The sequence below is a fragment of the Panulirus ornatus genome, chromosome 53 (genome assembly GCF_036320965.1).
Source record: "Panulirus ornatus isolate Po-2019 chromosome 53, ASM3632096v1, whole genome shotgun sequence".
NCBI classification, from domain to species: Eukaryota; Metazoa; Arthropoda; class Malacostraca; order Decapoda; family Palinuridae; genus Panulirus; species Panulirus ornatus.
The window spans coordinates 7,703,363-7,722,423 of record NC_092276.1 but is presented as its reverse complement, the minus strand read 5'-3'; the positions used below and the strand labels follow the sequence as shown (position 1 = coordinate 7,722,423).

General features: G+C 38.3%; 1 protein-coding gene across 8 annotated transcripts in view; it reads right to left on the bottom strand.

Moving 5' to 3' along the window:
- The window catches only part of LOC139765213 (UDP-glucose 4-epimerase-like), a 128,989-nt gene that overhangs the window by 40,958 nt on the left and 68,970 nt on the right, over positions 1–19,061 (bottom strand). For 5 of the 8 annotated variants that reach the window (XM_071692516.1, XM_071692519.1, XM_071692520.1 and 2 more), the window contains exon 7: positions 7,681–7,873. In XM_071692516.1, coding sequence (XP_071548617.1) covers positions 7,681–7,873 — 193 coding nt within the window. Of the gene's footprint in view, positions 1–7,680; positions 7,874–7,976; positions 8,170–19,061 lie in introns of all 8 variants that reach the window. The other 3 variants (XM_071692517.1, XM_071692522.1, XM_071692525.1) reach the window with 1 other exon arrangement.

Here is a 19,061-nt window from a genome sequence, read left to right as displayed (position 1 = left end):
CGAGGTTGTATGGCATGTGTACGTGTAGGAAGAGAGGAAAGTGATTGGTTCTCAGTGAATGTAGGTTTGCGGCAGGGGTGTGTGATGTCTCCATGGTTGTTTAATTTGTTTATGGATGGGGTTGTTAGGGAGGTGAATGCAAGAGTTTTGGAAAGAGCGGCAAGTATGAAGTCTGTTGTGGATGAGAGAGCTTGGGAAGTGAGTAAGTTGTTGTTCGCTGATGATACAGCACTGGTGGCTGATTCATGTGAGAAACTGCAGAAGCTGGTGACTGAGTTTGGTAAAGTGTGTGAAAGAAGAAAGTTAAGAGTAAATGTGAATAAGAGCAAGGTTATTATGTACAGTAGGGTTGAGGGTCAAGTCAATCGGGAGGTAAGTTTGAATGGAGAAAAACTGGAGGAAGTAAAGTGTTTTAGATATCTGGGAGTGGATCTGGCAGCGGATGGAACCATGGAAGCGGAAGTGGATCATAGGGTGGGGGAGGGGGCGAAAATTCTGGGAGCCTTGAAGAATGTGTGGAAGTCGAGAACATTATCTCGGAAAGCAAAAATGGGTATGTTTGAAGGAATAGTGGTTCCAACAATTTTGTATGGTTGCGAGGCGTGGGCTATGGATAGAGTTGTGCGCAGGAGGATGGATGTGCTGGAAATGAGATGTTTGAGGACAATGTGTGGTGTGAGGTGGTTTGATCGAGTAAGTAATGTAAGGGTGAGAGAGATGTGTGGAAATAAAAAGAGTGTGGTTGAGAAAGCAGAAGAGGGTGTTTTGAAATGGTTTGGTCATACGGAGAGAATGAGTGGGGAAAGATTGACCAAGAGGATAAATGTGTCAGAGGTGGAGGGAACGAGGAGAAGTCGGAGACCAAATTTTAGGTGGAAAGATGGAGTGAAAAAGATTTTGTGTGATCAGGGCCTGAACATGCAGGAGGGTGAAAGGCATGCAAGGAATAGAGTGAATTGGAACAATGTGGTATACCGGGGTCGACGTGCTGTCAATCGATTGAACCAGGGCATGTGAAGCGTCTGGGGTAAACCATGGAAAGTGTGTGGGGCCTGGATGTGGAAAGGGAGCTGTGGTTTCGGTGCATTATTACATGACAGCTAGAGACTGAGTGTGAATGAATGGGGCCTTTGGTGTCTTTCCTAGCGCTACCTTGCACACATGAGGGGGGAGGGGGTTCTTATTCCATGTGTGGCGAGGTGGCGATGGGAACAAATAAAGGCAGACAGTATGAATTATGTACATGTGTATATATATATATATGTCTGTGTGTGTATATATATGTGTACATGGAGATGTATAGGTATGTATATTTGAGTGTGTGGACATGTATGTATATACATGTGTATGTGGGCGGGTTGGGCCATTCTTTCGTCTGTTTCCTTGCGCTACCTCGCTAACGCGGGAGACAGCGACAAAGCAAAATAAATATAAAAATTATTATCATTAAGTATTATTATTATTAAGTATTTCTCAAATACATTCTTCAAAGCAAACACCTGATCCACACATCTTCTACCACTTCTGAAACCACACTGCTCTTCCCCAATCTGATGCTCTGTACATGCCTTCACCCTCTCAATCAATACCCTCCCATATAATTTACCAGGAATACTCAACAAACTTATACCTCTGTAATTTGAGCACTCACTCTTATCCCCTTTGCCTCTGTACAATGGCACTATGCAAGCATTCCGCCAATCCTCAGGCACATCGCCATGAATTATACATACATTAAATAACCTTACCAACCAGTCAACAATACAGTCATCCCCTTTTTTAATAAATTCCACTGCAATACCATCCAAACCTGCTGCCTTGCCGGCTTTCATCTTCCGCAAAGCTTTTACTACCTCTTCTCTGTTTACCAAATCATTTTCCCTAACCCTCTCATTCTGCACACCACCTCGACCAAAACACCCTATATCTGCCACTCTATCATCAAACACATTCAACAAACCTTCAAAATACTCACTCCATCTCCTTCTCCCATTACCACTACTTGTTATCACCTCCCCATTAGCCCCCTTCACTGAAGTTCCCATTTGTTCCCTTGTCTTACGCACTTTATTTACCTACTTCCAAAACATCGTTTTATTCTCCCTAAAATTTAATGATACTCTCGCACCCCAACTCTCATTTGCCCTCTTTTTCACCTCTTCCACCTTTCTCTTGACCTCCTGCCTCTTTCTTTTATACCTCTCCCAATCATTTGCATTTTTTCCCTGCAAAAATCATCCAAATGCCTCTCTCTTCTCTTTCCTTAATAATCTTACTTCTTCATCCCACCACTCACTACCCTTTCTAACCTGCCCACCTCCCACGCTTCTCATGCCACAAGCATCTTTTGCACAATCCATCACTGCTTCCCATTCCCATTCCTCCCCCACTCCCCTTACCTCCTTTGTTCTCACCTTTTTCCATTCTGAACTCAGTCTCTCCTGGTACTTCCTCACACAAGTCTCCATCCCAAGCTCACTTACTCTCACCACTCTCTTCACCCCAACATTCTCTCTTCTTTTCTGAAAACCTCTACAAATCTTCACCTTCGCCTCCACAAGGTAATGATCAGACATCCCTCCAGTTGCAACTCTCAGCACATTAACATCCAAAAGTCTCTCTTTCGCGCGCCTATCAATTAACACGTAATCCAATAACACTCTCTGGCCATCTCTCCTACTTACATACGTATACTTATGTATATCTCTCTTTTTAAACCAGGTATTCCCAATCACCAGTCCTTTTTCAGCACATAAATCTACAAGCTCTTCACCATTTCCATTTACAACACTGAACACTGAACTATTAATATATAAATATCAGACATGGAACAGTCTCAGGCACAACCTATCTAAAGCTCAGTAATAAATTTTGTTTAGTTTCTGTGAAGTTCTTCCAATTCCCAGGTTACAAGATGTTAATATGCTCTCTAACTGCCAAGGTGATGTCTCAGGTCAAAAGGAGATGCCTCAGATAAAAATAGAAAATGAATAATCAGTAATAGAAAAAGGCAAGTAGCATCAGTCAGCAAAATTTGAGTCACTTATAAGTATAAAAGACAAAACGAACTGACCTTGGATGCCTTTTCAAATCCCTTCATTCATGCTTTCGTAAAACAAAACCAGCAACACAAATTAACATGACAGTTTTGAAAATTCCCTTATTTAAGCATAAACGTCTAAACCTACCCTAGAAAAGTATCTGGAAAAACAGTTAGATATGAAAACAAAAGCTTTAGTAACAAGGCATCCAGTTTAACCACTATAAGACTAGCGGTAAAGGATGAGTGGGCCCTTGGCAGTAGGGATCCTCAACGAGGATTTAGGAATTAGCAAAGAAAAGTCAAGTAGAGTCAGTTGGGTTAGTACAGCTACAGGTCAACTCTTGGGTAACTTTTGGGATCAAAGTTGGTAGGGTCCCTGTGCGGGTAAGGTCAGAGTAAGAAGACAAACCAAAAACAGAGAACCGTCTTTCTCTCTCCCACTGCACACACAGACATTAACAGCAATAATACAAAAATGCATACCAACAGTAAGTAGAAAAAAAAAAAAAGGCAAATTCAGTCTAGAAATCAATTTAAGGAAAATAAGTTTAATATACACAAATGCCTAAAGTATCACTAATAAACACAATGAACTTATATCCTATGCAGTTACTGAAAAACCAAACATTATTGCAATCTTAAACGTAGGTAAGCTCTGAGAATAAACACTTAATCACCAAGTTAGCAATACCCAGATACAAGCTATTTACAAAAGATCGCTTATACAGGGTAAGTGGTGGAGTTTTGATCTACATTAACAACAATGTAAGTGCTATTAAGATAAGCAAAGTAGACACACACACTTACAACTCTCTATATTGACATACTGACAAGTTCAAAAGTAAACTATGTCTCGGTGTTATTTACAAAACTCCTAAGCAATAAGATGCTATACAATGAGATCAAAACTACAGTAAACAGAAAAGAGGTTACAATAGGAGACTTCAACAGTCCAAACATAAACTGGAGAATATTAACAGGTAACCAAGAAGGAATAAGACTAATAGAACTGATTGAAGACACTTTTCTGGAACAGTTAGTCAAAATACCAACTAGAGGTAAAAAATTCTTGATCTTGCCCTCACCAGTGACACAAACTTAATCAACTCTTGCAGAGTAGGCGAGAGCTGATCAAACAACAAACACAGTTTGATTAGATTAGAGATAAATCAAGATCATGAAATAAATGGCAGCACTCTTTATCCCAGATTACAGGCAAGCAATAACTCTAAAATCTAGGTTGAAAATAAACATACTCATGAATTACAAAGAGAACTTGTAATATTTCAAAACCATTATGGATAAACAGGAGAACAGAAGGACCAATTTGCTAAAAGAAGAAAGCAAATAAGAAATTCAAATCAATGGGAACTGATGAAAATTGCCACGAATTAATCAAATCCTAAGAGAGTGCAAGAAGTCAAGACAGAGTAAATGCGAGAAAGAAAAAAAATTCCTTGAAAATCAAGAATAATCCTCAGGATTTCTTCAAATATATAAGCCAAAGGAGGACACTAAATGAAGGAACTGGACCATTACAAAATGAACAAGACAAACTACCTATGACAAGTAAATGACTCCCATACTAAATAATTCTTTTCACTCCATATTCACAACTGAAGAAACAAACTGAATACCATAACCAATGAAAATGCTTCAAGGATCAGATGAAGAACCTGTCGAACAGTAGTACTTAAATACCTGGACCAATTAAACCTCAACAAATCCAACAGCCCAAATAACTTAACTCCAAGATTCTTAAAAGAGGTCAGGAGATAGCTGATATACACCATATCAAAAATATTCAACAAATCTCCATCGGGTGGTGGTCAGGAGTAAACTGACTGGAAACTAACAAATGTTACTCTTGTATATAGAAAAGAATATATAGAAAAGGAGACAAAAAGTGTGCCTTGAACTACTGCCCAATTAGCCTTCTTACATCAGTGTTTGGCAAAATGGAAAAAAATAATCAGAAAATTATCATGTTTCTGGATCAGAAAATTACATTAGACAGCCAACACAATTTCTGCTTGACAAATTTGTTGGAATCTTTTTATGTTATTTATCAGAAATGGGACAAAAAAGTAGTCTGATGTTTTACATTCAGATTTCCAAAAGGCTTTCGTTAAGGTACCTCACAAGAGACTTTTACATAAACTCAAAGCACACAGAATCAGTGAAGAACTCTGTACATGGATCAGAGACTGGCTTACCGGAAGACAGCAGTGCGTAGTATTAAGTAACGAAGATTCAGATTGGCTAGAAGTATTGAGCGTGCCACATTAGTTGGTCCTAGGCCTTATTCTTCTCAAAATATACATTAATGGCTAAGAACTTGGTCTCATATCTAAGATCTCCAATTTTGCTGATACTAATCTAGGAAACAGAGCTGTAAACAGGCGGGACTGCAAAGTGATTCAAAGAGATCTTAACTTACTAGCAGGGTGATCAAACAAAAGGCAAGTGAAGTTTAATGTAGACAAGTGTAAAGTTATGCATTTTGACGACAAGAATATACGTTACAACTACAAACAATTTGGAAACTCTCCAACTAAAGTAAACGTAAATGAAGAAAAGTACCTAGAGTTGTCATTAGCAACAATTTGAAGTACACTAAACAGCATCAAGCAGCAAGTAAAAAAGAAAGAAAGCAACCAAATGTTAGGTTTCATAGTAAGGAACATAGATTAAAAGACAACAGAAACAATTCTCACACTATAATTTTCTAATAAGACCAAACCTTTAATATGCAGTTCAGTTTTGGTCCCCAAAGTATAAAAAAGATGAAAAATTAGAGCAATTACAAAGATGCGCGACAAAATTATTCCCATCCCTCAGAGATATGGCATGTGAAGAGAGGCTAAAACGATTGGATCTCTTCTCCGTTAAAATACATAGACTGCGGTAACTTAATCCAAGTGTTCAAAATTTTGAATAATTTCACTAACATAAATCACGAACATCTTTTAGAAATACAAGAAAACAGTTACCAGGGCAAATGGAATAGTACTCAAAATTGCAAGATGGACGGGGGAAAAAGCTTCTTTTCCTATTTGTGTGTTAAGTACTGGAATAAGTTACCTTCAGATGTAGTGAATGTTAAGACTATAAATACCTTTAAAAGTTGCTTAGAGACTGACTATAAATACTTTCAAAAGTTGTTTAGACAAATATCTTATAAATTCAGGTATACTCTGAGAAAAATGTCAGAAATACACTATAAATGACAGCAGTAACAGGGACACTGGAAGGCTAATGTGCAACATTCGGGAGTTGGTGATAACTTAAAAAACAGCTGAGTGGAATTACATCATGTCAAGTTAAACTCCCTTTGTTTTTTTAACCAGACAACCCAGTCATGGACCAACCAGGCCTCCTGTTGTCTGTCTTTCTCATGTAAACTCATGTATACTGCTCATGGGATTTTACCATAATTCCTACATCTGAAAAATGAAACTATGCCAAGGATTTAATGCCTTATGTTCAACTCACTGTAACGTCAATTCAAAGTTATGCTGACCAAAAGCTGCTCTGTCACCAAAATAAGTAAAACGAGGTTCATACTCCTGATCTACAAAAATAAATGTTAAAATGCTTCAGTAAAAAGTGAGCTACAGCTTGAAAATTTTTTAAAGTTTGCCACTCTTAAAGTTTTTATATGCCTTGTGAGGCTTGCCACAACTGAAATAACAAACTTATGAAACTGCAATGCCTGTGAAGGTTGTGAGGCTGTGAACCTTGTTAAGTACCAGATATATCAAAGATGAATAAAATCCATAATGAAGTTTTTCTTGTAGAGTACTCTGTACCTCTAAAACTTTTGACCGACTGCACAAGGAATAAAAACCACGATGATCCTGGCAACTTTTGCAAATTACTACACACATCATATACTTGACAGTCTGAACTCAAACCATATAAACTGCTGTGGGAACAGGCAGATCTAGCTAGCTATTTCCTCTATGAGGAGAGGAGTTATCTTCTGGTTGGCCTCTGCAGTGAATGTCTAGGCTAGTGGATTCAGTACAGTATTTACCAGAAGAGTACCAGGAGGCTGGTTGGCTGAGAAAGTGATTTTCTGCTAAGCAGTCTGACTTCTATTTTGATAGGGATTATACCATCACTTGTTCAAATAAGTCAAAAATGTGTATCTTCAGGGTTCATTGTCAAATAAAGAAAAATACATAAGCTACTAATGTCCAAAGTCTAATGTCCAAAGTGAATATGTCACTTACAGAAAAGAAAACAATATATCAAGCTCCTGCACAGCCAAAATTAGCAATCACAACTCATAAAACATTCCTGGAAAACCCTACGGTCTCAAATGATTTTCAAATGCATGCAATGATGCAAAACAAGGATATGAATTAGCTTAACCATGCTCCCTTGTTAAGTAAGAGAAACTACAAACAGACTACATCCACAATGGAAGAGTTAATACCATTACGAAATACAGAGAAAAAGAAATGTTTAACCTTAATGTAGAAAAATCAAAATAGTAAAGTACATGTAAGAAAAATGTCAGACATGCAAGGGAAGAAATTTGTTATTCATTTAGTAAAACAATTCTAACTAACTACCAGAGTATTAATGGCAAGAAAGGAAGCACCTTGGGATTTGCTAGGAAGACTTACACATATTTTCAAGGGAGTACTTGGCTGTCCAGCCCAATTCTTTCTTGGCAAGGGTAGTGTTGGCAAACATGGATACAATGTCCCCTTCTCGTCGTGGTTTCAGCTCATAAGGCACTATAGTACCCGTCACAGCCTCGAAAGCCTTCACAAGTTGCAACACTGAAACCCCCTGGCCTGTACCCAGGTTGTATGTCTGTGAAAAATTTCTTGGCATAAGTTTCTATAAATAACAACAAAACATTGCCCCACCTGAAGGTAAGATCTGAAAAATAAGGTTATTTGAAACCTGTACTTACACATGACCTGAAAATTCCTTGTTGGTTGCCATTTCAGATTTTTCATGCCTTGGCTCCCATCACACACCAGCGTTGCCACATCGCCAATTCTTCTCCCAACGAATTCATACGGGATGTGAACCTTCGCTACTTGTTCAAACTCCTTGACAAATTCCAGCACCGATAACCCATGACCTAGGCCCAGGTTCAGGGGCTAAGTGGAAAGCAAAGAATAAAAATGCATATCTGTTTTATCTATTTACCATACATTCTTTACTTCCTATTACTTTTTTCTTTCATAAAGTACAATAAATAATCAAATAATCAAACAGAGTCCCAACTGAGTTGGGTAGCAAGTACATACATTAAAAGTGTTTGCTAGTTTGGTCTTGGAAAAACCTTCCAACAAACCGTCCTTACAACAGGGTAATGGCATGTGCTAGATTTTCATTTGCTACCTCTGGTTTATTTCCTGGACCAAACTAATTATTTTCAATTGGAAGTTATTTGTAACATGTTCCACTTATGTTATCCTACATTCATATCAATTTACTATCAAAAAATCTTTCAGTAAAGTTCAGGCTATATTTCTGAGAACCAACTTCACTCCTTTCACTGAAATATTATCAACATAATTTGAAATTTCTCATTAAATGCAGTAACTGCTTAAAGTATCATTAAAATGTATGGAAGAAGCTTAATGCAAAAGCAAAAAACTAAATAAATGGTAAAAGTAAAAAAGCATATACAGAAAAGATTAAATACAATAAAACCACCTATCTAATGAGACAAAAATAAACAGAATTTACAGATCAATAACATGATCAAAAAGATTTGAAAAATAAAAAGAGTCAAACTGATGAGATCAGAAACAAATATGAGTTATGACAAAATATGTACAAATCTAAAAGGAAAATGGCATTGCAATCTCCAACTGCGTCATACTTTAAAGTAGCATTATAAAAGTTATATAATCAACAACCATTCATTAAATATTCATCATTGATAATGTTCAACAATATTCAACTGTACTGTAGGTATATATAAAAAAAAAAAAAAATTCTTGAAAGCTATTCACAAAATATTTCAAATCCCTAACCCTCTAATTATCTACCATTCATCTGTCTCACAATCTGAATATCATTTTCAAAGGTTTTTAATGGCATTCAATTGCATTAATTACCTATTTTACTGTAAGGAGAGTGTTCAACACACATGGGGCCCCATCTTTTGAACATTCTCAATCAAAGAACCTCTTAAATCTATATATATTGCTGTCTGCATTGACTGTCCTCAAATTATTCATTCTAATTCATCCAGCACTATAATAATGTAAAAGTATTTCTTTACATCCTCATTAACACAATTCTAACATTATTTCATATCATGTCCTCTGGTTGCTCAAACACTACATCTCTTGAAGAGGTGTTTACTGTCCACATCATCAACCCCTTTCAAAAACTTGATGATTGTGATCAGGTCATCCTCACTCTTCTCTGGACTTTATGAGCTCTTTGTGCTTCTTTTGGTCCACTGACCATTCCCAATAAGTATATTCTATTTTTGGCCTTAAGTGGGATATGAATAGCAATAGCTTACTAAATACTCCCTTATCCATATAACTGGAAGCTATTCTAAGAACTGCCAGATGACAATTTGTCTCCCTTACTATTTTCCTTACAAGATTCTGGTGACAAGGACAATGTCAACTCGCAAGTCCTTCTCACACACAGAATCATGAAGTTTATTGCCTGCCAGGTAAAAGTCCTATTAAGACAGCCTTCCACTTTGTCCCATCCTTATTCCTTTCCATCTGCTTGAGATGAATTTCATAAACAATGTTTTAGAACAATTCTGGGGTGTGTTTTGGTCCCCTTTGTAAGGTGATGCAATCCTCCTTACTTCTCACTTCCCTCATGACCTTTTTCTCATCTGCAAACATATCCAGGTAGAATTCCAGACCTTTAGACATTTCATTAAGGTAGATCAAGAAGATTAATGGTTCCAGAACTAAACCCTGTGTCACTCTAATAGTCACATCAACATACTTGGAAAGGGTTCCTCTAATAAGCATCCTTTGTTCCCTCCATCAAGATAATATTTTATTCTTCCCATGAACATTCCCTTCACTTCCCATCTACTAATCAGTCTCGCATGTGGTACAGTGTCAGTGCTTTTTAGCAGTCCAGATACAGACTGTCTATTTAACCTTCCTTTTGCTCAGAACTGAGCTCATTCTCTTATAGAACCAAAAAGTTATTCACACATGACCTTTCCCTTAAAGCATGATGTTAGTCACAAAAGAAATTTTTCCTCTATACAGTCATCCACTTGCATCATAATAATCTTTTCCTGAACCTTACACACCACACTTGTTATTGAGATTGGTTAAACGTTTAGTTCAAAGTCTGTCATCAGTCTCCTTTCTTATATACAGATATGATGTTTGCCCTTTTGCATTCCCTTGGCACTTTGCCTCTCTCCAGTGGCATCTGGAACAGTAATTCAAGTGGCTTATCTAGCATATTTGCACACATCTTTAGCACATATGGTGAAATTTCATCAGGACCATGAGTCTTGTATGGGTCAAATACTTTAGTATTCAGTGATATGTTTTCCAGATGTCTCAATGATTTCCAAAACCTCCTCCCTATTCCATCTCTGTTCTTGGGGATATAGTGTATTCCACTGTGAAAGTGCTTTTGAACATGTTATTCAGTTCCTTACATATCCTTATAATATCATTTAAAATTTTTCCCTTTAAAGCCCTTGGCCTAATTATATGTTCCTAAACTTACTACTGACTCCTAATGAATTTTAGGAAATGATTAGATTCTTTCACTTGCTTTGTCCACAATACTCTTTTCAAAACTTCTTTGTTCTTCATTTCTTATCCTGCAATATTCATCCATACTCCAGCAAATGCTGACTAGCTGGAGTGTCATCTATATCCTTGAAATACACATCTCGACAATCTTTTGCTTTGACATCTTTCATTAAACCATTCTATATTCTTTCTTACCATTCCCTCTGTATTTGAGGCTTGAGGTAACCATGCACTTACTACTTCATTATAAATTTCAAAGAACTTTTTACCAAAAAGCCCTGGTTCCTGAATACTGAACTCCATTTCCCAATCCAACTAAATGATTAAGATTTGTGTAGTTTCTATAAATTATTATTTTTTTTTTTTTGCCGCTGTCTCCCGCGTTTGCGAGGTAGCGCAAGGAAACAGACGAAAGAAATGGCCCAACCCACCCCCATACACATGTATATACATACGTCCACACACGCAAATATACATACCTACACAGCTTTCCATGGTTTACCCCAGACACTTCACATGCCCTGATTCAATCCACTGACAGCACGTCAACCCCGGTATACCACATTGATCCAATTCACTCTATTCCTTGCCCTCCTTTCACCCTCCTGCATGTTCAGGCCCCGATCACACAAAATCTTTTTCACTCCATCTTTCCACCTCCAATTTGGTCTCCCACTTCTCCTCGTTCCCTCCACCTCCGACACATATATCCTCTTGGTCAATCTTTCCTCACTCATTCTCTCCATGTGCCCAAACCATTTGAAAACACCCTCTTCTGCTCTCTCAACCACGCTCTTTTTATTTCCACACATCTCTCTTACCCTTACGTTACTTACTCGATCAAACCACCTCACACCACACATTGTCCTCAAACATCTCATTTCCAGCACATCCATCCTCCTGCACACAACTCTATCCATAGCCCATGCCTCGCAACCATACAACATTGTTGGAACCACTATTCCTTCAAACATACCCATTTTCGCTTTCCGAGATAATGTTCTCGACTTCCACACATTCTTCAAGGCTCCCAGAATTTTCGCCCCCTCCCCCACCCTATGATCCGGAAGATGATTGCGGAAGATGAAAGCCGGCAAGGCAGCAGGCCCGGATGGCATTGCAGTGGAACCCATCAAATAATTATACCTCTTATTTATGTCCTGTCTCATCTCTGCTCTTTTGCCATTCTCTTTTACCACATACTCAAACTAAAGTATTACATGATCACTTCTTCCAAATGGCGCATCATAAAAATGTTCTCAATATCCATGCTATTTGTGTTAGTGTGTGTGTGCAAAGATAAGATCTAACAATGATGGTGCAATAATCCCAGCCTAAAAAAATTCCCAGTATACACTAAAAACCAGTTTCCCTGACTCCCTATCACTACAAAAATACAAATTCCCTAGGCCTAACTCTATACAAATAAAATCCTCCTTTACATGTATTTTACTGTCTCTATGAAGCGAGTGATTCACTGCTTCATGTACCATCCCAACAGTTCCTTCAGTGTTATCATAATATACATTTTGGATCATTGTAATTCTTCTGATGGTTATGCAAAAAAAATGTGCTCTTCTAACCTATATTTACTATTCCCATTATCTACCGTCTGAATGGGCCATCTTCCACTGTTTCTTGAAACTTCAAAATATCTTTTATCGAGAGGGTTAATCCACCCCCTCTTTTGCCTTATCTTAATCTTCCCTTTCTTACCATCAAGAACCCCTTTATGCAAAATAAGTTCAAACTTATCTATTTAGTAAGCCTAGTTTCACAAACTCCGATAATATCACGTGCACTTTCTCTTATACAATCCTTGAATTACAGCTCTTTACCACCAGCTACTGATCCATCAACATCTCAATATATCACTTTCAGTTTGACATTATCATCTAGCATTCCTGCCCTCTCTGCAGTTCTAGCAAGGCTGCTCCATCCTCTTACCACGAGTGGTGTCTCCATATTTTTGTTTTCCAATTATACTCCTATACTCTTTGCTTTTCTCCTTCTCTTCCTTTGATGTATCACATCTGATGAATTCCAGTATGTCTAAAATTTTCTGTTTTTCTAAGTACTTTCTGTCTTGATGTCTCAGTCAAACATAACTTTACCTGGTTGCTCCCTTACATCTTGGTTACATTCACCACTTTTCTCTCGTTTTATCAAGGAAATCAAGTCTAGCAGTCCCATAGCCACCAGCAATCTTTCAGTTTGCAATTCCTCCTTATTTACATTTCTTCCTTGCCAGGTATATGATCTTCCAAGCCAAAAGAAATCAGTGACTTACATCTTTAATAATCTTTCTAAATTTGCTGTCATCCACTTTTCAGCTAGATCCCTAAGCATGAAGTGTCAACTTGTGTATCTCTAACTTTCTCTATAATCACTTTTAGCTAGCAAGCACTGATTCTGTATGCTCTGTACTTTTCAAAAATCCTCTAATCAACTAGACAGTGTACTTCCTCAACTGCTTCATCTCCATGTGCAAATTACTCTTTCAACAACTTCACTTTATTCCATATGTAACCTTGTTTAAGTTATACTGAGTCTATATTGCTCACAATCACTGTTCATGCTCTGTTGATATGCTGCCAAAACTGCTCCTTCTAAACTTCTCTGCCCTTTACTGTTACCAGTCTCGGTAAATATGTTCATCCTTTTCTGCACATGAACATCTATTGATACTGACTCAACAGATTCTTCAGATGTTTTTGTCCTTTCCTCTATCTAAATGGCTACCAGCATTGCTTTAGCAAATCCCTGCCCAATATTGTCTTTAACTGATTATGAATGCATTTTAGTCCTTCCCTCTGACTGTACAGCCTCTCGTTCAACCAGAGAAGAGTCATCAGATTCTGTCTGCTTTTTATTGGCTTCTAGAAATTCCTATAGATTTTCTATCATTCTTCAACAGTTTCACCAATTTATCTAATCAATTAAATTTTTTTTTGTGAAGTTGACATTAAATTTCTTTTTAACATTAGTCTTTCCACAAATAAACAGTATGACCCTTTGTATATTTCATGGAAGATAGGCTTGAATGAATTCAGAACATCTATTGCTTCGTAAATACCCTGAATGTTAGTAAATGATCAAAAATGTATAGTATACAAAGTACAAAAGGTTTGGTGACAAAGTCATATAGAACGAGGTAACTATACAATGCACAGAACAGGACAACTACTGAACTAAAGTTAACTATGAAATGTGTGAACATATGAACACCATAACACCTACTTGCAAAACATCCTAATGCTTCATTCTTTTCCATCTTTTCCTAATTTCATCAACTACCCACCTCATACAACCTTCAACTCCGTGCTACCTTCTCATTATATTTTCATTCTCATACATGCTATACTCATTTTGAAAAAACCCTTTGCAGCTTCTATTAGTTTCCCATACCCTTATTAACTACATAAACCCTTAAAACAACCATTACTCTTCTCATCTGTATGATGTGCTTTTTCCTAGACTCCTGTATTCTATATACTAGTCTCCCTTGCTTATTCTGATTTCTGAAGAGCTGAATTTGCTTATACATGACTTATTTCCTGTTATCTAAAATTTGTTTTCACCAAGACAGGACTTTACATTTGTCTTAGTGATAAAAAAATAATAATGATATGTGGGGCCCGGATGTAGATAGGAAGCTGTGGTTTCAGGGCATTACACAACAGCCAGAGTGTGAATAAATGTAGCCTTTTTGTGTTTTCCTGACACTACCTCACTGAAGCAGGGGGTAGCAATACTGTTTCCTGCTGGGCAAGGTAGTGCCAGGAATGGAGAAAAATTGGAGGAAGTGCAGTGTTTTAGATATCTGGAAGTGGACTTAGCAGCGGATGGAACCATGGAAACGGAAGTGAGTCACATGGTGGGGGAGGTGGTGAAGGTTCTGGGAGCGATGAAGAATGTGTGCAAGGAGAGGATGTTATCTTGGAGAGCAAAAATGGGTATGTTTGAAGGAATAGTAGTTTCAACATTGTTATATGGTTGTGAGGCATGGGCAATAGATAGGGTTGTACAGAGGAGGGTAGATGTGTTGGAAATGAAATGTTTGAGGACAACATGTGGTGTGAGGTAGTCCGATTAAGTAATGAAAGGGTAAAGAGAGATGTATGGAAATAAAACGTGTGTGGTTGAGAGAGCAGAAGAAGGTGTGTTGAAATGGTTTGGACATATGGAAAGAATGAGTGAAGAAAGATTGGCAAAGAGGATATAAGTGTCAGAGGTGGAGGGAACAAGGAGAGGCAAAAGTTTTTCTGTGATCGGGGCCTGAACATAAAGGAAGGTGAGAGGCATGCAAGGAACTGTGAATTGGAATGATTTGGTATACTGGGGTCAACATGTTGTAAATGTGAAGCATCTGGGGTAAACCATGGAAAGGCCTATGGGGCCTGGATGTGGATAGGGAGCTGTGGTTTCGATGCATTACATATGACAGCTAGAGACCGAGGGTAAATGAATGTGGCCTTTTTTGCCTGTCTTCCTGTCACTGCCTTGCTGAAGCAGGGGGTAGTGATGCTGTTTCTTGTAGGGAGGGGTTGTAGGGAGAGGTAGCACTGGAAATGGATGAAAACAAAAAAAGTATATATTTATATGTCTGTGGATGTGTATGTCTATGTATGGATATGTTTATATGGTGATATGTACATGTAAGTGCGTGAATGGGCGACTATGTAAGGATATTCACTGTATGTATGGTTCATGGTGAAGTGCCTGAGGATTGGCGGAATGCTTGCAAAGTACCATTGTAAAAAGGTAAAGGGGATAAAGGTGAGTGTTCAAATTACAGAGGTATAAGTTTATTGAGTATTCCTGGGAATCTATATGGGAGGGTATTGATTGAGAGGGTAAAGGCATGTACAGAGCATTAAACTGGGGAAAAGCAGTGTGGTTTCATAAGTAGTAGAGGATGTGTGGATCAGGTATTTGTTTTGCAGAATGTATGTGAGAAATATTTAGAAAAACAGATGGATTTGTATGCAGCATTTATGGATCTGACGAAGGCACACGATAGAGTTGATAGAGATGCTTTGTGGAAGGGTTTGAGAGTATATGGTGTGGGAGGTAAGATGCTAGAAGCAGTAAAAAGTTTTTATCAAGGATGTAAGGCATGTGTAAAAGTAGGAAGAGAAGAAAGTAATTGGTTCTTATTGAATGTTGGTTTGCAGCAGGGGTGCGTGATGTCTCCATGGTTCTTTAATTTGTTTATGGATGGAGTTTTTAGGGAGGTGAACACAAGACTTTTGGAGAGAGGGGCAAGTATGCAGTCTGTTCTGGATGAGAGGGCTTGGGAAGTGAGTGAGTAGTTGTTTGCTGATGAAAAGCACTGGTGGCTCATTTGGGTGAGAAACTGCAGAAGCTGGTGACTGAGTTTGGTATTGTGTGTGAAAGAAGAAAGCTGAGAGTAAATGTGAATAAGAGCAGGGTAATTAGGTTCAGCTGGGTTGAGGGATGGGTTGAGGGACAAGTTAATTGGGAGATAAGTTTGAATGGAGAAAAACTGAAGGAAGTGAAATCTTTTAGATATCTGGGAGTGGATTCATCAGCGGATGGAGCCATGGAAGCGGAAGTGAGTCACAGGATGGGGGAGGAGGCAAAGGTTCTGGGAGCGCTGAAGAATGTGTGGAAGGTGAGACCATTATCTCAGAGAGCACAAATGGGTATGCTTGAAAGAATAGCGACTCCAACAATATTATACGGTTGCGAGGCATGGGCTATAGATAGGGTTGTGCGGAGGAGGGTGGATGGGTTGGAATGAAGTGTTTGAGGACAATATGTGGTGTGAGGTGGTTTGATTAAGTAATGAAATGGTAAGAGGGATGTGTGGTAATAAAAAGAGTATGGTTGAGACAGCAGAAGAGGGTGTATTGAAATGGTTTGGTCACATGGAGAGAATGAGTGAGGAAAGATTGACAAAGGATATATGTGTCAGAGGTGGAGGGAACGAGGAGAAGTAGGAGACCAAATTGGAAGTGGAAGGATGGAGTGAAAAAGGTTTTGAGCAATTGGGGCCTGAGCATACAGGAGGGTGAAAGGTGTGCAAGGAATAGAGTGAATTGGAACGATGTGGTATACCAGGGTCGACGTGCCGTCAATGGATTGAACCAGGCATGTGAAGCGTCTGGGGTAAACCATAGAAAGTTCTGTGGGGCCTGGATGTGGAAAGGGAGTTGTGGTTTCGGTGCATTACACATGACAGCTAGAGAGCGAGTGTGAATGAATGTGGCCTTTTGTCTTTTCCTAGTGCTACCTCGCAGGGGAAGGGGGGGATGCTATTTCATGTGCGGTGGGGTGGCAATGAGAATTAATAAAGGCAACAAGTATGAATATGTACATGTGTACATATGTTCCTATGAGTCCACGGGGAAAATGATTCACGATAAGTTCCCAAGTGCACTTTCGTGTAATAATTACATCATCAGGGGAGACACAATAGAGAAATATAACAGGCAGTTGGTATACAATGATGAGACATAGCTTGGATGCCATTTGGTAAACATGCGATTGTCCAAGACAGACAACGAGTGTATCATAAGCTTATTATGCAAACAAGAAAGTATATTGTTTCCAATTTTACCAACAATAAAGTTATCCAATTTGTATAAACCTTCACTTATATTAAGATTATAATTCTTTGTGTATTTAATAATAGAAGGTTCAGCGATATTTCTTGTGGTACTGGAGTTAGAGTTAATAACTGAGATGGCATTACTCCAGTCAATACAATGATCATAGTTTTTAACATGATTAAACAAGGCATTTGATTCTTGTCCCATTCTTATACTATATTCATGTCACTTAAGTCTAACAGAAATATCCTTACTAGTCTGCCCAACATAAAATTTATCACAATTTCGATTTGGCACTTTATAGATGCACCCAGGAGAATTTTCTGGTGAGTTCCTGATCAAGATATTCTTTATAGTATTATTGTTGCAGAAGGCAATATTCAACATTAAGGATCTAAGCAACATGGGAAGTAAAGTAAAATCATTATCAAATGAGAGAACTAAAAGATTCTTGGTGTCAATGGGAGGTTTGGGCTCAACTCTACAAAGTGATTTCTTTGCTAACTTAATGAAAGATCTAAGGTACTTTAACTTAGATCCAATAGAATATATCTTCTCAAACTCATCATCAATATACTCTGGACTGTAAATATGTAGTGCCCTAAGGAACATAGATTGAAATGATGATAATTTAACTCTGTCAAAAAAGGCCACATTCGTTCACACTGTCTCTTACTGTCATGAGTAATGCACTGAAACCACAGCTCCCTTTCCATATCCAGGCCCCAAAAAACTTTCCATGGTTTACCCTAGACACTTCACATGCCCTGGTTCAATCTTTTAACAGCATGTTGACCCCAGTATACTACATCGTTCCAATTCACTTTATTCCTTGCACGTCTTTCACCCTCTTTTATGTTCAGGCCCCAATCGCTCAAAATCTTTTTCACTCCATCCTTCCACCTCTAATTTGGTCTCCCGCTTCTCATTTCCTCTACCTCTGACACATATATCCTCTTTGTCAATCTTTCCTCACTCGTGCATGAAAACAAAGTACATAATCTTAGGCACAAGAGACATCCTTCAGTATAAGCAAAGAAGACCATTACATAAACATGAAAAATGCTGATATCAAATGAAAATCCAAAATCAATCATCTAACCTAATGTACATTTTGCATGGCAAATATCTATGTGAACATATTCCTAAGCAAGAACAACCAGTATATATAAACAAACAACACTGATATGCAATGGAAATCCAAAATGAATCATCTACCTGCAGTCAAAGAAGAAAACTAAGGTATGCATGAAAATATTGTACATAATTTTAGGCAAAAGAGATATCCTTCAGTATAAGCAAGGAAGACCATTATTTTTTTTTTTTTTTTTTTTATACCTCGTCGCTGTCTCCCGCGGTTGCGAGGTAGCGCAAGGAAACAGACGAAAGAAATGGCCCAACCCCCCCCCATACACATGTACATACACACGTCCACACACGCAAATATACATACCTACACAGCTTTCCATGGTTTACCCCGGACGCTTCACATGCCTTGATTCAATCCACTGACAGCACGTCAACCCCTGTATACCACATCGCTCCAATTCACTCTATTCCTTGCCCTCCTTTCACCCTCCTGCATGTTCAGGCCCCGATCACACAAAATCCTTTTCACTCCATCTTTCCACCTCCAATTTGGTCTCCCTCTTCTCCTCGTTCCCTCCACCTCCGACACATATATCCTCTTGGTCAATCTTT